Source organism: Alternaria incomplexa, assembly GCF_024043165.1.
Source record: "Alternaria incomplexa strain BMP 0042 chromosome Unknown scaffold_9, whole genome shotgun sequence".
NCBI lineage: Eukaryota > Fungi > Ascomycota > Dothideomycetes > Pleosporales > Pleosporaceae > Alternaria > Alternaria incomplexa.
In genome coordinates, this window is record NW_026249858.1 from 1,121,736 (window position 1) to 1,143,302 (window position 21,567).

The 21,567-nt window shown below is 54.4% G+C and overlaps 7 protein-coding genes across 7 annotated transcripts; 6 read left to right on the plus strand and 1 right to left on the minus strand.

Moving 5' to 3' along the window:
• Positions 1-3,615: 3,615 nt before the first annotated feature.
• On the minus strand, positions 3,616-4,668 carry J4E90_006731 (uncharacterized protein; the record flags this gene model as incomplete). The annotated part of the gene is made up of 1 exon (XM_051436275.1): positions 3,616-4,668. One exon carries the CDS (start codon positions 4,666-4,668, stop codon positions 3,616-3,618), a length of 1,053 nt encoding a protein of 350 aa, XP_051290069.1.
• Positions 4,669-5,053: 385 nt separating this feature from the next.
• On the plus strand, positions 5,054-6,622 carry J4E90_006732 (uncharacterized protein; the record flags this gene model as incomplete). The annotated part of the gene is made up of 3 exons (XM_051436276.1): positions 5,054-5,246; positions 5,293-6,342; positions 6,390-6,622. 3 exons carry the CDS (start codon positions 5,054-5,056, stop codon positions 6,620-6,622), a joined length of 1,476 nt encoding a protein of 491 aa, XP_051290070.1.
• A 738-nt stretch (positions 6,623-7,360) lies between these two features.
• J4E90_006733 (uncharacterized protein) lies at positions 7,361-8,414 on the plus strand (the record flags this gene model as incomplete). The annotated part of the gene is made up of 3 exons (XM_051436277.1): positions 7,361-7,487; positions 7,539-8,002; positions 8,052-8,414. 3 exons carry the CDS (start codon positions 7,361-7,363, stop codon positions 8,412-8,414), a joined length of 954 nt encoding a protein of 317 aa, XP_051290071.1.
• Positions 8,415-9,190: 776 nt separating this feature from the next.
• J4E90_006734 (uncharacterized protein) lies at positions 9,191-9,951 on the plus strand (the record flags this gene model as incomplete). Its single annotated transcript, XM_051436278.1, has 2 exons — positions 9,191-9,459; positions 9,513-9,951. The coding sequence occupies 2 exons, from the start codon at positions 9,191-9,193 to the stop codon at positions 9,949-9,951; spliced, it is 708 nt and encodes a 235-aa protein (XP_051290072.1).
• A 1,102-nt stretch (positions 9,952-11,053) lies between these two features.
• Positions 11,054-14,071, plus strand: J4E90_006735 (uncharacterized protein; the record flags this gene model as incomplete). Its single annotated transcript, XM_051436279.1, has 5 exons — positions 11,054-11,188; positions 11,401-11,817; positions 11,870-11,969; positions 12,017-12,579; positions 12,626-14,071. The coding sequence occupies 5 exons, from the start codon at positions 11,054-11,056 to the stop codon at positions 14,069-14,071; spliced, it is 2,661 nt and encodes an 886-aa protein (XP_051290073.1).
• Positions 14,072-16,570: 2,499 nt separating this feature from the next.
• On the plus strand, positions 16,571-17,954 carry J4E90_006736 (uncharacterized protein; the record flags this gene model as incomplete). Its single annotated transcript, XM_051436280.1, has 2 exons — positions 16,571-17,462; positions 17,515-17,954. The coding sequence occupies 2 exons, from the start codon at positions 16,571-16,573 to the stop codon at positions 17,952-17,954; spliced, it is 1,332 nt and encodes a 443-aa protein (XP_051290074.1).
• Positions 17,955-19,977: 2,023 nt separating this feature from the next.
• Positions 19,978-21,065, plus strand: J4E90_006737 (uncharacterized protein; the record flags this gene model as incomplete). Its single annotated transcript, XM_051436281.1, has 3 exons — positions 19,978-20,133; positions 20,183-20,632; positions 20,688-21,065. The coding sequence occupies 3 exons, from the start codon at positions 19,978-19,980 to the stop codon at positions 21,063-21,065; spliced, it is 984 nt and encodes a 327-aa protein (XP_051290075.1).
• Positions 21,066-21,567: the final 502 nt, after the last annotated feature.

Sequence of the window (21,567 nt, forward strand, 5' to 3'; positions counted from 1 at the left end):
CTGACATCGCTGACGGGTCAGACCAGTTCACGAAGCTCTCAGGTGTATCCGTCCTGCGTACATCCTGGGCAAGCTCGGGGTCTGCAGGCATCAGTAGGGTCCGGTCTACAAGAGAGCATATCGCGCTTTCAAAAGATGATGCAGATACGAATGCAACATTGGGAGTCGAGGATCAAGCCATTGCCAGGAGAGCACCAACACTTCACGTGGAAGTTCCCATAAGGATCGTCCCGGAGCCACCAGCTCAGTCAAAGATGTTATCAGCCTGGCCCGAATGGATCCAAGATATGAGACCAATCGCAAGCGCGTTTGTGACCCACGTATCTGCGCGCATGAACAACGCCATTAATGTCCATCTGATGATAGAGAATGTTCTGTTAGCTGGCGACGGTGTTATGGTTGCCCTGGGTCTTCTCGAGCCGACCTTGAATGAAGACAAGATACGCTTACGATGGCGATGCGTAAGTCTCTTCTACTAGAACTCACTTCCATCCATTGAACCTGATTGCTTATTGCGGCATAGTGCTGTGGTGATCTGCTTTACAGCGACATGATAGAGCTTCGCGAAGGCGGTATAGCCGAGCTCATCAATCGTATGCAGTGTTCCTCTGGCGCCATAGTACGTGCAGCGCCTTACAACTATCAATCTAGTAACCGGCAGTATATCGCCCCTCGCCCTGACCGATGGGTTCGCAACGCAGTCGAAAAGATCGGATCCGCTTTTGGGCAGTCTACGACGTCGTCATCCTTGGGTCTACCACAAACACACACACCATGCGCGACAACCTCAGTCTCAAACCCCCATAATCTACCTTCTCAAAGGAAGATACTTCATCTATCGATGTGCATGCACAGCAATCGACGTCACAAGATTCTATGTCAGGACCGTGTAGATAACTTCACTACAGATCGCACATTATTGTGCTTTCTTCGAGCGCAGTACACTGCGCACTGTGGTCGCTTTCTTAAACTGGTCCGTCTGAAATCCGTTGAACGGATTGAATTCGTCAAGTTTTTGCTGCCAATGGGCGGCAGTGTCGCTCTACAAGGCTGTATCCCCGACAACACAAATTCGACATACTGTGATTGTATACCTCCTCCCCAGAAAGTGGGTTTAGAATACGAATACTCTCCGAATCCGCCAAAAACGCATCCTCCGTTTCCCCCAGAGTATTTAGCCAGTCTGTTCACATGCAACTCAAAGGTAGACGAGCAGGATGATTGGATACTTAATCAGATACCGAAGCGCACATGTGGCGAACTCCGAGGTCAGAAGGGCGACCCAGCTGAGGGTTGGGGAATTTACTTTGTTGAAAGCTGGGACCACAAGCTCATCTCTCTATTAATACTCGTGGTGTTTTTGGTGGCAAGTTCGTTGTTCGGGATCCTTTATTCAAGGTTTCATTTTGATGTTCAGGGAGCTTTCGGCGTGAGCGCGTGGATGATTGCATGTAGTAGCATGATGCTTCAAGTTGCTGCTACCTGGTTAGACAACACGGGCTAATCTGCGTACGTACGTTATTTTTTCGAACATTCTCAGAATGAGCGGGTTGGACACGCAAAACCGCAATGACTATCATCTCTGAAACAAACATGATACTTCCCTTCGCTTAGATAAAGAACGAGTGCGATTCGCGTGAAACTGTTGACCAAAGTTGAAATTTGCGGTGTTGTTTGCGCAGAAGTTTACTTGCTCCAGCCTGTACATCCCCTCATAAAGCACTCTGAGGTACACTTATCTACACTCTTTTATAAACACCATCATGGACTGTCGCGAAGACCTTCCTGATATACTCTGGCATAACGTAGGAAGTGCGAACTTCCAAGTGTGACATTAGTGTGATCACGGTGGTGGAAGTGGCTAACCACTTCATGAGACACTCACCTAGGCAGGAAATAACCGATAGTATGTAATAAAAAGACATCAATAGCTGCTCTAAATGAGGTAGTTTCACTCGAAGCCGGCTGTAATCGTATTCGGTCAGGCGCACGTGCGATGACGCACGCTCTTTCATCGCTCCTTCCTCCACTGCGCACTCACCTACTGAAAATTTTCCTCCGCTCACAACACTGCCACCTTCCACCACACCCAACCACCACAAAATTGGCCAAAATGGTCAAAATGGCTTGGCTGAACTCCTTGAAAGCCTAACAAAAAGGCTCGAAGCGGCAAGGAAAAAGGTATGTATCCAGAACACTTAGTCACACCCAAACTAACATCTATCTTAGGATGCCACGCTCATAGCCGCCATGCAACGCAAGACCGACGAAACCATCAAAAGAAACTCGATCAGGTCGGTTAGTGCCATGGTAGTGACCATGGTCCTGACTGTACCGGCGAGACACTACTGATGTCGGTCCACTCCAGCCAAGAACAAGCACATCTGGAGTGAATGGCGGAGCAAGTCAGTCTAAGGACACTATCAAGAGATGGAAGAATGGCGCTAGGGAGCATTTCCTCGATATCGAGGCACCACAGAGTCTGTGGCTGTCTCACCGAAGATCGAGGATGGCATGGACGGTCTCAAGTAGAAGGCTACACAGAATCTGTGTCCTCTTTTGCTTGAGCGTTCGGGTGGGTTGGAAAGCCTTGAGGTCGAGGTACCCGCAGTATCATGTGGCTGTCTCACCGGAGATCGAGGTTGGTGTGGACGGTCTCAAGCAGAGGGTCGCGCAGAGTCTGTGCCATCTTTTGCTTGAACGTTCGGGTGGATTGGAGAACCTTGAGGTTGAGGTACCACAGTATTCTGTGGCTGTCTCACCGGAGATCGAGGCTGGTGCGGATGCCCTCAAGAAAGATGGCCCGGGCAAGCTCGGTGTCCTCTTTGCTTGAGCGGGCGGATGGCGCAGGCTGACGCTGTAACCTCTTTACATGAGAGACACAGTGTGGAAGAGCTGGCAATGAAGGTCGCAGGTCAATGCTTTGTCTTCTTTACTCATGGGCATGCCATTGAGGGCGCCAAGGTGGAGGCAGCGACAGCTGATGATGTGGTTGCTTTGCTCAGGAACTAGGGCCGGGCAGTGTCCGGACGAAGGTGGCGCAGACCGACGCTTTGGCTTCTTATCAAAGAAGTACGGCGACGAGAGCGTCAAGAAGAGGGCGGCGATGGTTGATTACATCCTTGCTTTGCTTCGGGATTATGAGATGAGGTCTTCGGAGAAAGATGGCACGGCTGATGCTGTGTTTTCCTTGTTCCGAGAGATCGATGGCGCGCAGCATGTCGAGGACTCGGTCACTCAGTGAGACAGGGCTGGCGTCATGGGACTTCCGGCAGCGTTGGCCATGTATGAACATGCGTTGCGCTGTTGGTTTCCCTGTGGTAACCGTGGGTGGAGGGTCAAATTATACCTACATGTTCGGTACTTCTTACAATTCGATATCTTACGATATATCCTGGAGGTACTCAAAGCTCATTACACCTGTGAACGCTGCCTCACCAACTCGATGTATACAGCTGGCATGTTCTCCGTGTTGACATCAGCAAACACATCTCGGTATGTATCCGTCTCGTAGCGCCCTCAACTTCTTGCTATCGCGTGATTGTGTACTGTATGCTGTGGTAACAACTTCGATTCAAACGCCGTCTAATGCATTGGTCTATAGGGTATCATACCTCAATCCATATCCTCTAATCCGCCCGCATCACTCGGCGCCTGCTCTGCACTAACCATAATACCCACCATACACTCGCCGAGCATGTTCTCCCAATTCACCCACGGATGCACTTCCATAAACAGCTTCGTCCCGTCCTTACCCGCCGCCCTCTTCAGCTCGCCCTCTCCACCAGGGTGAAATGGCAGATAGGGCGAGATGTTATACACCTTACCCTGATAGCTCGACCACGCGGGCTTCCCCTTGCGCCCGTTCTTCTCCTTGAGCATAGCGGGTGTAACGCGTATCATCGAGTCCACGCCCGACAAGTTCTTGCCTGACTTCTGCAGGTAGGCCCAATCGAGTGGCGAGTGGCCGGGCGATAGGAGTACCTTGCCTCGTGCGTTTGGTGTCTTGAGTGAGGCGCCTGCGGTGGGTGGAAGCCCCAGGCTGCCGTTTGAGGTCGGTGGGCCGCGATTGGGTAGCGGGCCGCGGTTCGGAAGGGGCCCGGTTGTGGGTACGCGCATTGACTGGGTGGAGTTGTTGGGGAGGGCGCGCAGGTTTGAAGCTGCGACTCGGGGTGGCGGCATGAGCGAGGTTGTGGGTTTTGGTGGCGGGGCCATGAGCGAGGGCTTGCTGGGTGGAGGCATGGTGGAGGGAGGGGGCATGGCGGATAGCGAGGGCGGCTTCGAGGCTCGCTGGGCGGAGTTCATGGCTGGAAATGAGGGCGGTGGGAGGTTGTCTTCTTCATCCTCGTCGGAGCTCTCGTGCTCGTTGAGCGTAAAGGTAGGTACGGCAGGCGCATCCTTTTCAGAGGCCGGCGCAGCTTTTGGTGTGGATTCAGGAGATGGACTCTTTGCAGTCACTCTGCTATCTTCATGCTTTGTTGAAGTCTGCTCCATGCGCTGCTCCGCCGCGGGGGTGCGGTGGTCGGTCTCGTCATGCTGCGACTTCTCAGGTATCGACGACGCGCCAGAGCGTGTGAAGCGAGTAATGAAGGCGAGCCATGTGGATGGCGGGCGCTGGTAGACGAGGAAGGACAGCGAGAGTGCCAGAATCGAGACGGCAACGAGCATCTCTTGGGTCTATGCGAGGTAAGGAGCGACAGTTGCTGGACCCTGAGGCGTGTGAAGAGCGGAACGAGTCCAGGCTTCATGCGCCTCCAGGGTTTCTTGACGGTAGGGCTGAGGGCAATCGGCGCTAGCCTTCGATGACTTCACGCGCCGCATGCCGTCACTGCTCGGAACATATTCTGTCTGGTGAATGCACACGTTTACGCATTGACTTTTGTCCACGCCTATACAATCGCACGAGGTTCTCATTCTCTTCCACGGTTACGCGCGACCCACTCTACGCGCCCTTATAACCTCGCGCCTGCCCCACCACCCCTCCATCTATCGCGATCGCAAGTGCAACCCTGAGGCTGAATCACACAATCGCGCAATACACCCACACACAACCATGGCCGCGGAACCAGCCAACCTGCCCGAGGGCATCATTTCCCTCTTAGATACCGATCTCTACAAGCTGACTATGCAATGTTGCATACTCAAGTTCTTCCCAGATGTCTCAGTCACCTACGGCTTCACAAACCGCACGCCCGACAAGAAGCTGAATCGCGCAGCCTTCAAGTGGTTACAAGCGCAAGTAGATAGTATGTCTTTTCCTCCCTGTTATTTCTACAATGGCTAACCCTCCAGAACTCGAGAATATAACCGTGTCCGATGCCGAAATCGCCTTCCTCAAGAACACCTGCCCCTACCTGAACGCGCAATACCTCCACTTCCTCTCCACGTTCCGCCTCAAGCCCTCCAAACAACTGAAGCTATCCTTCCAACCCGCGAACGACACTGGGTCAGACAGCGACAGCGGCGATTTCCACATCCATACCGAGGGTCTTTGGCTAGATACCATCCTGTATGAAATCCCGTTACTCGCGCTGGTCAGCGAGGCATACTTCAAATTCGTCGAGACAGACTGGAGCCATGAGGGCCAAGTCGAAAAGGCATACCAGAAGGGGCGGAGTCTGCTGGAAGGAGGATGCATCTTCTCCGAGTTTGGCTCGCGGAGACGTCGCGACTACCACACTCAGGATCTAGTGCTGCAGGGCTTGCGCCGGGCAGCTGACGAGGGCGACAAGGCAGGGTGGAAAGGCAAACTCTCAGGGACAAGCAATGTCCATTTCGCCATGAAGCACGGCCTCGTTCCTGTGGGCACCGTCGCGCACGAGTGGTTCATGGGTGTGGCTGCCATTACCAACAACTACGAGAGCGCAAACGAGATTGCCCTGGAATACTGGACAGCGACGTTTGGCGCAGGCGTCTTGAGCATCGCACTCACGGATACCTTCGGCACACCGACCTTCCTGAGAGCCTTCAAGAAGCAGATTCCTCGCGTTACCACGGCTATCCCAGGCGGTGGCACAACGCTGGCGTCAGCTGGCCAAACCACCAACAACGATGCCGTGGAGACAATGGCGTCAACCAACCCGCCGATCCAAGCACCATACGATGGAAATTTAGGATCGAGACAGACTTATGCCGAGGTTTTCGCAGGTGTGCGACAGGACTCTGGAGACCCGTTGGAGTTCATCAAGATGATGCGCGACTTCTACGACCAGGAAGGCATCAAGGATAAAAAGACCATCGTATTCTCCGACTCTTTGAACCTTGAGCTGTGCTTCAAATACAAGGCTGCTGCAGAAGCAGCAGGGTTCCAGCCCACTTTCGGTGTTGGAACATTCCTGACAAGTAAGTGCGCAAGTGGAAATGCTTTCAGACATGGCTGACCATGACAGATGATTTTGTCGAGCAAACAACAGGCAACAAGTCTGTGCCCCTCAACATTGTGATCAAGATCGCGTCCGCTGCGGGGCGTTACGCCGTCAAGATTAGCGACAACATTGGCAAGAACACAGGAGACAAGGCGACAGTAGATGAAGTTAAGCAGCGACTAGGCTACCAGGAGAAGTCGTGGGCTGGGGGTGATGAGAAGACGCGCTGGGGGACTGCAGGCGCGCCAGCCACTTAGTATGTGCGGTTTGCATCTCATCCGGTGGGGCGTATACGTTGGCTAGACCTGAGCTCCCAAGCTGCAGAGACGTGGAGTCCAACCAAGAAGTGGAGGCGTTCATAAGCTGAGATGCGGTCTGCAAGGCTGAGTCTAGCGCAGACCTTCCTGCGATGACCGTGAAGCTGCGTCAGCGCTTGGTGGCCGGCTCGGGGACTCTTTACGAGATGAGGCGAAAGTCAAGAGTAAATGCGAAAGTAGTGCAAGTGAATAGCAAGTTTGCAGCCCAAAGAGTGCCCAGGTCCCATCTAGACGCCGAAGCATGTGCGTGTGCCAAAATTAGAGTGAGGTTCTTCGCCGCTGCGGGTCAACGACGCGCCGCTGCTTACCAGCCCCATGGAGCTAGCCCAGCGCCTCCTGCATGTGCGGTCCACTCTGCCACTCAGCCCCAGGAAACATCGCAGAGCTGAAACACATTTATCTTCTGTCGCCAGCCTTTGTACAGCATTGACAACATTGATTCGAGCTCAAGCGCGTTTGACCTCAATTCACCCTTCGCCTAGTCACGAGCCCACCGCTACTCTAGTGCCGCTTCCCGCGTTTGCAGTCGGCTGTCTCAGGAGTCTTCACGTCCACTCAGACCACACAGGGCCTGTTTCAGAATGAGCGTAAGTTCCCTCTCTGTCAGCGTACCCGCTTGACTGTGCCCTCCTACAACACCATCCACTCCACTACACTACACATTTACACACGCTGACCATGGCTGCTGCGGACGAACAGTACGGAAACAAGGGCTACGGCCAGATAGGATCCTATGGCGGTAACCCCTACGACGCACGCGACGCCAGCCCGGCTGGCTACAACAACTACAACCAGGGCGGCTATGGTACGTCTTCGATGCGCCACTTTCTCAACGGCTATCTCTAACACAGCACAGGCGATGTAGAGATGCAAAACTACCCCGGCGGTGGCGCCAGCGCGAACCCCAATGCCATCCTCGACGAATGCCGCGAAGTCGACCGCGCCCTCGACGACCTCGATGCCCAGCTCAGCAACCTCGACCGTGTCTTCAAGCAGTCATTGGCGCGCCCAGACATGCCCTCGGGCGAGATCAACAACCTCTCCTCGCAGATCATGACCGGCTACCGTGGCCTCGTCGGCCGCGTCAAGGCCATCAAGTCGAAGCCCGACTCTGGTCACCCAAGAAACGCTCCACAAGTCGGCAAGGTCGACCGCAGACTCAAGGCGACCATCAACAAGTACCAACAACTCGAGTCGGATTTCCGAAGGGATTCACAAGCAGCTGCCGAGCGCCAATACCGCATTGTGCGCCCAGATGCTACCGAACAGGAGGTCCGCGATGCAGTATCAGACCCCGATGCGCCCATCTTCCAGCAGGCTGTAAGTAGCTCCAATTGGACGAGTACATGATCATTCTAACACCCTCCAGCTCCTTAACTCAGACCGCCGCGGCCAAGCCTCATCCACCCTCCGCAACGTCAAAGAGCGCCACGAGGCCATTCAGAACATAGAACGTCAAATGGTCGAGCTTGCCCAGCTATTCCAGGACCTCGACCAGATCGTCCAGGAGCAAGAGCCGCTTGTCGCCAACATCGAGCAAAAGGGCGAGGAGATCCACGATAACGTCAAGGCTGCCAACGTGGAGATCGACGGTGCCATTGTCAAGGCCCGCAGCCGCAACCGCAAGAAGTGGTGGTGCCTGCTCGTCCTCCTGCTCATCATCATCGTCGTTGTTGTCATTGCTGTGGTTGTCACACAAGTCAACAAGGCCGCTGCCAACACCGTTGCGTAATCAACACACCAGCCGAGTCTATTCCTCCAGCATTAAGAGATCGCTATACAGCCGCGTCTCGCATTCCACCATCACGTCCACCGTCTCTTCTTTATTAGTCTTTTCCCAAAGGCTGGTCCGTACAATATGTAATACCCCCACGGTGGATATACATACCCCATCTCTCCTGTCATCTCTTCCATTGGTTAGGAAAATTGGTCTCCTTTGTAGGCGCCTCTGGCGTCCTCTATTCTCAGCGTCTTGAAGCTGTTTCTGTAGCGCTGGCCGAATGCATTGCGGATTACTTATATACAACTGTTTTAGAGGCTAGCTTACGAGCTATCGAATGAAAGAGTCAAATATGTCCTTTTCGGCGCGATGCGCAATGGTGCTTGCATTGCCACGGTCCTCAACTTCACCGCCCCACGCACCGGTCCGACGCTATATGAAGTCGCATACCACAATCAATCTTTGTGAGAAATGGCGGCGAAACCTTCTCTCAGGTGACGTTGTAATATAAACATGTACCACGCTAAATTTCGAAGCAATCTAAATGGCACAAAGCCGAACATTTACCTGGGGTAAGGCGCACGATCTACCGACACTTTAACCACTCTGGCGTCCACTAAATCGCGAACTCATATATTTTGGAAACAAGCACGGAACAAGCATGGCACTATACCTCTTGAGCTACGGAGGGAAAAGCTTGGGCTGTGAACTGGAGAGTATAAAGGACTAGCACTTGGCCGCCGTCTTGGGTACCAGCACCTCATACTCAAATCAGACCAACAGAAACCATGTTCGGCCAAACAGCACTCTTCGCTCTAGCCCTCGCGGCACCAGCCCTCTCCCAAGTCACCGAAGGCTTCGAGAACGGCTGGGACCAAACCGCCTGGCCAACCTACGCCCCAGACTGCTCGCAAGGCGGAAAGGTCACCCTAGACAGCACGACCGCGCACACAGGCAAGAACAGCATCCGCGTGGACGGCGCAGGAGGTTTCTGCGGCCACATCTTCGTTGGCACGACTAAGATTCCTGCTGGAGATGTTTACGTACGGACATACCTGTAGGCCTTCCCTTGACTGATGAGAGAAGAAAGATGGACTAACATACCTACAGCAAAGCATCCAAGCCCCTAACCGACTCCCACGTAACCTTCATCACCATGCCCGACTCCGCCCAAGGCGCAAAGAAACACCTCCGCATAGGCGGCCAATCCAAGATCCTCATGTACAACCGCGAAACCGACGACGCCACTCTCCCCGACCTCAGCCCACAAGGCATTGCTTCCTCAAAGGCACTACCCACTAATGCGTGGACGTGCTTCGAGTACCATCTCGGCACCGATGGCAGTGTGGAGACGTGGCTGAACAATGCGACGATCCCGGGACTGACGGTGGGCAACGGCGCGACGAACGCGAATGCGGGGCAGTGGACGAGGAGTAGTGTCAAGCCGAAGATTACGGGCGCGTACTTTGGGTGGGAGAGCTATGGGGGCGATACGAATACGATTTGGTATGATGATGTTGTTGTTAGTGGGAAGAGGATTGGGTGCTAGATGTGCCAAGGGTGATGGAGATGCTCCAGCGTTGGGACTTGTACATAGTGGAGCTAGGACTTGTAGATATTGAACCAAAGGTAACTGCATGTGGAAGTATCGTTTGTCGTGGATGTGAAGCCTCTAGAAGTTGTAGAAGCGTCTGCATGGTGTCAGTATGATAAAATCTAGGAACTCTTCAACGAACACCAGATGTCTCTCCACATAAACACCATGCCTCCACAACATCGTCGAACCTTCCCCTTCATGGGCCAGGAAACCACGATAAAGTCATCGTGACACAAGTCCCCTGTGACTTCCGCCCGCTCCGCCGCCAGGTAGGTGCCACGAACCAACCCCAGAACAGCGGGGAAACTCCCCAATCTCCTAAATTCCCTCACCACATGTCATCTGAACACATTCCACTCCACCAAAGGACCGGCTGCACCCCTTGGCGCAACATCTTTGCCTGAGAGATAATCACATCGCAACCTGCAATGCACCCTGCTCGATCGCGACAGTATCGCCTGATCGCGCATTGTAGCAGATAGGCTGACGACAACGCCGCTTGGCGAACCCCAAGCCAACGCCACAAACCCTGCCACCCTGCCCTCACCACCAATGTAGACACACGGGCGTGGGCGGTGAAGAGGCATGCGCGCACTTCCAAGTTTTCATGCCAATGTCGCTGCAGCATGGGTAGCTCGCGATGTCCAGCACGAGGACGCACTTTCACCATCACATGGGCAAGGTAACGCAAATCACAGCCGCACGTTATTCACTCCACAAGTGGCATTTCAAGGAACTTGCAGCTTAGCTTCCGCAGCCCGCGCCGCAGCGCACAGAAAGTTCAAAGGTCCAAGACGCCGTGCGAAGACACGCCTAGACCCTGGGCTGACGCTCCATGCCGCTTGCGGCCTAGAAGGTTCGGGGCTTTGGGCTGGGGCCGTTCGCTGGAATATTAACGACGGTATATGTTAGCCTGGGGTATTCGCTGTTTCTTTTCACTCGTTTTAGATACTCTGGGGTAGTGAACCTTTTTGTGGGGGAGTGTGTTCTGCGTTTGTTCTCTCAGCCTTGCTACTACGACCATACTAGACCTACCGGTTCGAGCTCGTTCGACATGTCTTCTGTTATGGCATCTGCGAGTGCGGCGCCCACGGAGCCTATCAAGGCTCCGCCCCAAGCGGGCATTCTGGAGGGGGTCAATCCTGTGCATTTTGACAAGAATCATCCGATTATTCTGTTTATCGTTCAGGTATGTCGTCTTTACTAGCCCAAGCATCGTGTTTGAGAGTCTAGCTTGGTGAGACGCTTCACCGATCTAGTACTACCACCATATCTCAATATCTGCGCAACCTCAGTCCATATCACTGTTTCTACATCCGCAAGCCATGACTCCAGTCAGAGTCGTCCCTGGAAATCTACCATAATCTTCAAAGAGAAGCATACTGACAATGTACGCAACAGGCAGGCATAATCATCATCTTCTGCCGCGCCCTCAACTGGCCCCTCTCCAAAATCCGCCAACCACGCGTGATATCCGAAATCATCGGCGGCATTATCCTCGGTCCCTCAGTAATGGGCCGCATCCCCGGCTTCCAAACCTCCATCTTCCCCACCGAGTCCATGACCAACTTGAACCTAGTCGCCAACCTCGGTCTGACGTTATTCCTCTTCATCATCGGATTGGAAGTCGATCTGCGGTTCCTACTCAGCAATTGGCGGCCTGCGCTCAATGTTGGGCTCGCGAGTATGGCGGTGCCGTTTGGACTGGGTTGTGCGATCGCCGTGGGGTTGTACAATGAGTTCAAGGATGAGCCGGGAACGGTGCAGATTGATTTTGCGATTTTTATGCTGTTTATTGGTGTGGCTATGGCTATCACTGTGAGTTCTGCGGATTCGAGGGGTTTCGTTCTTGTGCTAATTGGACGTCTAGGCCTTTCCGGTACTGTGTCGTATCTTGACGGAACTGAAACTGCTCATGACGCCGGTCGGTGTTATTGTTCTTTCAGCGGGTGTTGGGAATGACGTTGTTGGTAAGTCGCACAGCTTCTCCGCTAGCTCCTCGACTAATGTTCTGTAGGATGGATCCTTCTCGCTCTCTGCGTGGCCCTCGTCAACGCTGGTTCAGGTCTCTCGGCACTGTGGGTCCTCCTCACCTGCGCCGGATACATGCTGTTCCTCGTGTACGCCGTCCGACCAGTCTTCGTCTACGTCCTGCGTCGATCTCGCGCACTCCAAGATGGTCCCAGTCAAGGCATCATCAGTCTGACACTGCTCATCGCCCTGGGCTCTGCCTTCTTCACTGGTATCATCGGCGTTCACCCCATTTTCGGAGCGTTCATGGCGGGACTTATCTGTCCCCACGAGGGTGGTTTTGCTATCAAAGTCGCTGAGAAGATTGAGGATCTGATTGGGGCACTCTTCCTCCCGCTCTACTTCACTCTCTCGGGACTGAACACCAACATCGGTCTCCTGGACTCTGGTATTGTGTGGGCGTACGTCATCGGCGTCTGCGCTGTCGCCTTCTTCTCCAAGTTCCTGAGTGCAACCCTTGCAGCTCGCGGAAGCAAGATGCTGTGGCGAGAATGCTTCGCTGTGGGCTCTTTGATGAGTTGTAAGGGATTGGTGGAGCTTATCGTCTTGGCAAGTAATCCTACTCACAGTTTCAGGCCAGTACTAACAATCACAGAACATCGGACTGAATGCCAAGATTCTCAGCACCCGAACCTTCACCATCTTCGTCGTCATGGCCCTCGTTACTACCTTTGCATCGTCTCCATTGACAATGTACTTCTACCCTCCCTGGTATCAGAAGAAGGTTGAGGCATGGCGTCGCGGCGAGATTGACTGGGACACCGGCAAGCCTCTCGACGGCTCAGACGAAGGTGCCGATGGGATCAATTACGAGAAGATGGCTGCTGAGAAGATTCAACGGATGACCATCTACCTCCGTCTGGACAGCATGCCCAACCTGTTGGCCTTCACCTCGCTCTTCGGTGGAAACGCGGACAAGCCGGCGCCCAAGACGCACCCATCGAAAGACATCAGCACAAGCAAAGAGACAGGCGAGACGTCACTTGTCGAGACTGCACCATCGCGACCAGTCGAAGCCTACGGTCTCCGACTACTCAACCTCACCGACCGTGGCTCCTCCGTCATGCAGGTCTCGGAGCTAGAATCCTACACAGCCTACGACCCAGTCGTGAACACGTTCCGCACATTTGGCCGTCTTCACAACCTTGCCGTCAGCGGCGAAGTGCTCGTCGTGCCGGAATCGTCTTTCGCTGAGACTCTCGCTACCCGTGCATCTGACTCCAACTTCCTAGTCCTGCCTTGGAGCGAGACAGGCGGTATGTCGGAGCAAGCCATTATCGAAGACAAGGGAACGAAGAACAAGCTCGCCGCTTCAACGTACAACACGTTTGTGCACGACACACTCGAACAAGCCAGTATACCCGTGGCAGTCCTGATCAACAAGAACTTTGGCGGCAGCAAGAACAAAGAGCAGAAGCAGCGGCTGAAGCTTACCAGGACATACAGCAGTGTTAGTCTGTCTAGCGCCAGGGACAAGGCGGTCACAGCACCCATCGCGGATCGAAGCCACCACGTCTTCTTCCCCTTCTTTGGTGGCAACGACGACCGGACTGCTCTACGTCTGGTTCTCCAATTAGCCGAGAACCCTCAAGTCACTGTTACCGTCGTGTACTTCGATGTTCCGGAGTCTGTTATCGGCCAAGCGTCGCCCGTCTCATCAACGGTTCTAGGAAAGGCCGGAGAAGTAGTCACAACGACGACTACATCCCGCGAGCAGGATGCAGCCTTCTTCGCTTCGCTCCGTGCCTCACTTCCTGTCGATCTAGCAAGCCGTGTCGTCTTCGAGACTATGGCTTCCACTGCGCCTGTTCAGGATGTCATTGCCCGCGCGAGCATTGAGGTCGGGCAGTCGCCGAGGAACGCTGGTGATCTCATCGTGCTGGGTAGGAACGTAGCAAGGAACAGTGTGTTGGAGAGGGAGAGCACAGCAGACGAGATAAGGAGTAGCTCGAGTGCAGCAGCAACACTGGGTGTGCTTGCTGAGAAGGTCTGGGAGGGCAGACTGGGAGCTAGTGTGTTGGTTGTCAAGGCGGGATTGTGATGGTAGTATAGCTGGTATTCAAGGCGCTTGGAAATGGATATGGAAGGGTACCACTGGATTGGGATATGTTACGACTGAGATACCTCCTGGCTAAATGAAGGTTGCTTCATGCTTGCGTAATCCAACGCTGAAAGTCGGTCCCACCCGTTGCACTGTCCGTGATCAACGACAAGGAGCCATGTCTCATGCCGATTTACGCTCTGTCCTGCATGTCTGCGCTCTTTTGTTGAGTTCATGGCTCGTCCTGGGATCATAGACGTTATGCGGCTCCGCATGCGACGTGTGGCAATCCACGAGTAGACTTGTACGTCCTGACCGGTCTCAACTCACCATTGACGCCTGACCGCGTACGCGTACAGTACGGGCTTCCGCACGACCGTCGGATGCAGGGCGTATGCTCACAGTACACGTGCCCTTACCAATCTCCGTGGTACGTACTCGGTGCTACGTGGGGTGTGTATCTAAACCACGGTCCACGTCACCTTCCCCGGTCGTGCTGCGGCTGTTCTTCAACCGTCGCAACCCAGTGACTCATCATTCATCGACAGTTTGACGTTGATGAGCATGCCAGCGGAAGATCCTCGAGGGAGATCGTGGAGCATTCGTTGCTGTGACGTTTTTCTTACCCATGATAGGCCGCACTAAAGGCAGAGATGTCGTGATGTGGAGGTGAGGATGAAGAAACTTCCGTAGGTTGGATCAACGGACAAGCTCGGAATAGATGAGGAAGAAGCGGTGACAGGTGGCTAGAAAGCCATCGAACGAAAAAGCAGCTGTGGGTCGAGTTGTTATCAGCTTTCCACAGTACATACAGATATTGTGGGTGTCCAGGATGACTAAATGGTGCCTCAGGTTCCCCCGAACCCAGCCGCGTGGACTTGAAGTCCTGCACTACAGTTGCATGCCAGTGTAAATGAGTACGAGATGTTCTGGTAGGCTTCTCTTGCGTGTGCACGAGCCAAGACGAACGCTGTATGACTGCAGAGTGCAACTGCTCAGCCCTGCGCATGAGTAGGATTGCGAAGATGTGGAACAGTTAGTTCTGGAAGATCCTATGCACGTACGGAATCCAATGATGAGGCAGGCAATGCTCTGTCGCACACGTCGTAATCGGGTTATGACTTGCAGTCGATCCCGAAAGATACGCCACCGAGAAGCCCCGTGCCGCGCATGCGCCTTACAGGGGGCTGTAGAAGGCGAACCATGTGACCAGGACACGGGGATTTTGAAAAAAGATGGAAAAGTTCACGATGCTAGTAGAAGTGGTCGAGGCGCTGCTGGCAATTCTCCGCGAATTGGTGCAGAAATTCATGTCCAACGGTCGTGGTCAGTGTTCGGGTGGAGTCGTCGTGTAGACGGACGCGTGGCTAGCGAAGATCAACGTCCCCACCAGTCCACTAGGGCGCGCCGCAAAGGTAACCCCAAGAGGAAGCAACGAGGGACAGGGGAGATTGAAGATGGAGTCGTCGCGTTCGCGTGCAGTTGAGAAAGCTTGCGAGATGAATGCGTACCCATTGTATATGGGAGACGTGTCGCGCCAACGCAGGTCTTGTCACGGGCGGGCCTGAGGAAGCGCTGGAGCCCACTGCGAGCGATAACGTAATGTGGAAAAGGCGCGTCATGGCGACGTGAGGGCAAATTCAGCGAGCAGCTTCATCGCAAGCTGGTGTAGTGCAGTTGAAGCTCGACGAGCAATACAACCAGCAAAGCTTGAGTATCTTCGAGACCGGGCAGGGCCTGCTTGGCGCGAGCCACCAGAGCGTCGGAGCTGGAGAAGCAGTCGACGGGTGGTGATTGCGACGCTGATGCCAAGAGCGGCGATTCTAGAGGGTAAAGTGGTTCACCAAAGATTGCGCAACTGTAGTGCGTCGCTGCCACGCTTAGCGAAGCGTCTGCCCCTGCGTGGAACAAGTGGATGCACGTGAGAAGCAACGAAGGATAGAGATATGTGTTGTAGATACGCGGCATACGCAACGGAAGGCCAGATAGGGCGGAGGATACCCTGGGCAGGCCGGCGGGAGCAATGCTACGCTGATCTGACAGTGGTTGCGTGGTCGCAGGGCCTGCGTGCGGGTGGTGGGTGTTGTGGTTCTAGACATGAGGAAGCCGCGACAGGGCCGCGTCAACACGGCCCAAAGCGGTAAGCGCGAGTCGTCGTCGTCTTGCCCCATCCCTCAATCAATTACCCTCGTCCGCACCTGTCCAACCCACGACTCCACCACCTATCGACGCCCACACCCGTCACCCAGCGCTGTCGAGCCGCCTGCACGAGAGAAAGAGACTGCCAGCTCTCTCCGCGCCCACGAACAGCAGAATTCCCAGAATATCTGCCTGTGGCTGTCTCGTTGCTGCGCCGCCGCATTATCGGGCTGTGCACTGCCAATCCGCAGCCGCTCGACCACGCTATACACCCACGACACCCGTCACCCGCCCACGACCTTCCTGACCCGCCATCACCGCGCACAACGACACTGCGACTGCAGCTCGCACCCGCCCACGATGGAATACAACAACAGCGCCCACCGCGCTCACCAGCCCCAGCACGTCGACACGGACCGGCTGGCGGCCGACATGACGGAGCAGTTTCGTCAGGTCCTCAGCACCAAGCGCATGAACGAACTCACATCACGCTCATCTCAATCGCGCTCCTCATCGCCCGCACCGAGGGACTTCGGCACTCCACAGCCGCCGCCGTCGCAGTCTGCCCCGCCGACGTACGCTTCCATCAGGAACATCCCCCTCGTCCCTGAAGCGCCTCGCGATGCGCGCTCCCTCCGCTTCAAGAACATGCTGCACTCACTCTCCAACATGCCCGTTCGATGGGAGAACCCTGGACTCCTCGACGAGGCTCTTCGCGTCATCCCACTGGAGCAGATCTACAACGAGGCCGAGGAAGAGAGCCAAATATTGCAGGCCGAAGCTGAGAGTATGTCTGCCGGCAAGAAGGCCGCCTGGGGCTACCAAGATTGCGTTGTCCGCGCACTCCTCCGATGGTTCAAGCGATCCTTCTTCTCGTGGGTCAACAACCCGCCGTGCTCGCGATGCTACTCACCAACCGTCGCCGTTGGCATCACTCCACCACTACCCGACGAGCAAGCCCGTGGCGCCAACCAGGTAGAGGCTTACCAATGCTCCCACGAGGCCTGCAAAAACTACGAGCGCTTCCCACGATACAACGACGCATTCGTCCTGCTGCAAACACGCAAAGGCCGATGTGGCGAGTGGGCCAACTGCTTCAGCATGCTCTGCCGCGCTGTCGGCTCAAGAGTACGCTGGGTCTGGAACGCAGAGGACCACGTCTGGACCGAAGTCTACTCTGTGCACCGCAAGCGATGGGTACACGTAGACGCCTGCGAAGAGGCATGGGACAAGCCCCGGTTATACACTGATGGTACGTTGCTTCTTCCACGCCCACACCTTTCATCTGCTAATTATCTTCTCAGGCTGGGGCAAGAAGCTCTCCTACTGCATCGCCTTCTCAGCGGATGGTGCCATGGACGTCACCCGTCGGTACGTCCGCGACGCTAAGCACGCAGCTGAGCGCAACCGCGCACCAGAGGCCGTCCTCCTCCACATCATGGACGAGATCCGAGCAACACGACGCGCCAACATGTCCAAGCAGGACAAGTTCCGCCTGCAGGGTGAAGACATCCGCGAAGCCAAGGAGCTCCGCCAGAGCGTCATCTCATCCATTGCACACGCTGTCAGCAAACTCAAGCCAGAAGACATCATCAACGCTCAAGTCACCCGCCGCCTAGACCCCGATGCCCAGAAGGCATTGGAGGGCCGCATGAGCGGCAACGCCCAATGGATACGAGCGCGCGGCGAGGGTGGACAAGGTCAACAGAACCAGCAAGACCCTCGAAACCAGCACCCGCGCTGAACGCATCCGCCACCCCACCTTCCATTCACCACTTCCGGTATCTTTCCATCGCGCCATGCCTACAACGTAAGCCGAGTCAGCAAGGTGCGCTGCACCTAGTTCTCGAGCATGTAGAGCTCGATAGAAGACGAGATACCCTTCCGACATACCCCCGCAACATTCGTTACGCGGACGACACTCCCGCTTGTATAACATCGAGTCTTTGATTCTTGGTCATTTCGATTCATTTGCGCCGGCGTTCCAGGAGCAGCACGCAAGAGACATGCGATATCTTTAATGTCTGCACCCACCTCGGCAGAGGCTTTTCTATTGTTCCCGCATCACTTTGGCGACCGATTTCACTGCTTCACTGCATTCTTCACTTCATCTTTCCGTGTGCACGCGGGGTTTTGCGGCACTGTTTATACCATTTTGCCATTTTGGATTACGACTTGCGATATCTCCTATGTCTTTTCTGTATGTTTACGAGCATTTTTGGCACTTGTACGCACGACGTATGAGCTTCACGTTTAGGTATTCGTCGCACTGCACAGTTTTGAGAATTGGAGGTGCTGTACACGGGCGCGGTGGGGATCCGTGGCAGAGAGCTGATGTGTACGGTGTACGAGGGGTCGACGCGCGTCCCGCCCAAGATGCAGAGCTTACTGCAGCCTTAGGGCGGTGGATGCAAGATAGAAAATCAGAGCCAGATTGGCCATGTTTCTGCAAACCACATGAACACTTCATCTCAACAGCTTGCGTGATTGTGACATTGTGCGCGACTAGGGCGGAAGCTGATCAAAGTCGGTATGTGAAAGATTTGCGGGGACGCGCGTTAAGAGTACGCAGGCTGGGTCAGGAACATGGCAAGTGATCTCCAGGGTCCACCCTTCGACATTGAAACATGCCTTCCACACACGTCAAACGGAGGAAGAAACCATGATGCAAGAAAGCAAACGTCATGTCTCATGGCAACCATTCTCTCGAACATCTCACTCCAGCGAGAAGGAGTGATGGCACGAATCATGCACGATCAGCATCGTGACAGGCGGGCCGTTCGTTTCTCCAGCTCTTTCCCAAGGAGGTTAGCGGGCGATGCGGTGCAGAGAAAATGTCTAAAAATAACGATGGAATCCAAGTGTGTGATGACCGTCAGGCCCTACGCCAAGTGATTCTCGAAGTTCAGTGACGAGGAGTGTTGAGGCTCTGTCGCTGTGCCTCTGCAAAGTTTTGTCGACTTGGGCCATTTAGGCGTGGACCCAAGGCACTGGTGGTTGGTAATTGTGCGAGGTACTGCCGTCGTTCTTCCGACTGCTGTCTTGTCGGGTAGCGTTTGGCCAAGCTGACGGTAGCGGGGAGGGCTGAAACGACTATATCAGGTTGTGTCCTTAATAATCGAGTGTATGTTTGGGGTGTTGGATAATCAAGAATGCAACTTTAGAATCGCAGCTGTGCATCCCGCAGTGATTGAGGTACATTGCCATCTGTTCAAGCTTCATCTGCTCACAAGACAGAACCATGGCCTCAAGACCGACATAACACCGTACTCAGGCCTGGCAACACGCACTCTCGCCGGCAGTGCTTTGCGAATGCCAACAGCACACGCACTATCCTCCGCAGCAAAGTTGTGTCAGCACTCTTGGCCATCACAACCCACCTCAGTCGCAAGCCCACTGAGGCTGGTGAAGACTAACCCAGGATCAGCCACTGTTGGCCCCGCCGCGCACAGACCCTATGACCCCAAGCTGTGCGCCCGCTCAGCCCCCTTCGGCTGGGCACTTTGCCTTGCGCATTTCAGCTCCGCGTTTGAGGTAGTTTGTACAAAAGCTTGTGGCGGCCCACTGGATTGTCGCACTCAACGTTCTGTCGTTTAACGTCTAGCCTTGTCCACCATAATCACATCCACGGGTGACTCCACCACAACCGCGGATTCACGATCGCTACTGCCAGCTCTTGACTCTGTTTCTTGGGTGACATCAGTCAGCCTTACTCGGTTACCACTAAACACCAAGCCAACAACAACACAACAACCGCAACCGCAAACATGGGCAAAGTCGGGCGCTTCGCGTGTATCCTCACGCCTATGTGCCTTACCCTCGCATCTTTAATATGCTTCATCATCGTCATGCTAGGGCAGACGCCATGGTCTGGCAACAACGCCCCAGCAACAGCCTTGGGGCGCGATCTCTACTTCTTCAAGGCACGTCTTCTCCCAGCCTTGCGAGCCCACACAACTAACATTACAACAGGCGGACACAAGTAAACTAGTCGAGAACCCCGAGAACTTTTTGGACAAGATACCCGACGGCATCACACCCGACGCCGCGGAGAAATTCCTCGACGCCCTCCGAGGCAAGATGGACGCCAAGGAACTCAAGGACTTCTACCAGGTCGGCCTCTTCTCCTACTGCGAGGGCGAGAAGGATGCGCAATCCGGCAAAGAGACTATCACATACTGCTCCGCGCGCAAGTTCCAGTTCCACTTCGATCCCCTCGCTATCTGGGGCATGAACGGCACCAACATCCAAGAGGTGCTCGGCGATAAATACGACAGCGGCATGAACGCGTACAAGAAGGCTGCTGGCTGGATGAACTGGGCTTTTGTCATCACGATTGTGCTCACGGCTGTCGAGTTTGTCATTGGTTTCTTTGCCATCTTCTCGAGATGGGGCAGCCTTGTTACTACTGTCGTGTCTACCGTACGTCTCCCCCCAATCCCAACTCCCCACATAATCTCCATACTAACAACCCCAGGCACAAACCCTCTTCGCCATCGCCGCCGCCGGAACCGCGACAGCCATCTACGGCACCATAACCGGCGTCTTCAAGACGGTCCTCGATCCCTACAACATCAAGGCTTCCATGGGCAGCCAGATGCTCTCCGTTCTCTGGCTCGCGGTCGCCTTCTCCATCGGCTCCGGCTTCTTCTGGCTCATCAGCGTGTGCTGCTGCAGCGGAAAGAGCAGCCACAAGAAGATGGTTGTTGAGAAGACCCCATACACATACGAGAGGGTTGCGTCGCCGGCGTTTGGCCAACAGGGCCATCAGATGCAGCAGTGGCCTAGCAGCCAGAAGCAGACGCCGCCTACGGGTCAGCCTACCGCCTATGAGCCGTTTAGATCGCGCGTCTGAGTGGTGAGAAGCCTTGAATAAGTAGGTTGAGGAATAATTGTAGGAGTGAGGACGCTGGGGCTTTGACGACATGTACGACCATTTTGTGGGAATCTTTCTGGGTTACTTGTATACCCCGTGGCGTTTACTATAGCATTATCGTGATTTGGCCCGATGTGGCTTTGATATATTGAAATGGATAGCATAAATACCATTTACATCAATATGAAGTCAGAAATCTTTGTTATTATATTCCCTTTGTAAGGCGTAGTGGTAAGTCATGACGAAGTAAGTTCGTTTCTCAAACTGTTCTCTCGCTGCCTGCTTTTCCCGTGAACTCTACATATTCCAGTAAAACAATGCACTGAATATGAACACCGTATGTCAGCATAGCTGTATCACCATCCATAGGAACAGAGCATCACTGTGATCAACAACACAACTAAGCAAGCACAGAGAAGCGAAAATGACAAAAACAACATAGCCAATTCATCGCATCAGATTAGGTATCTCTTTATACATC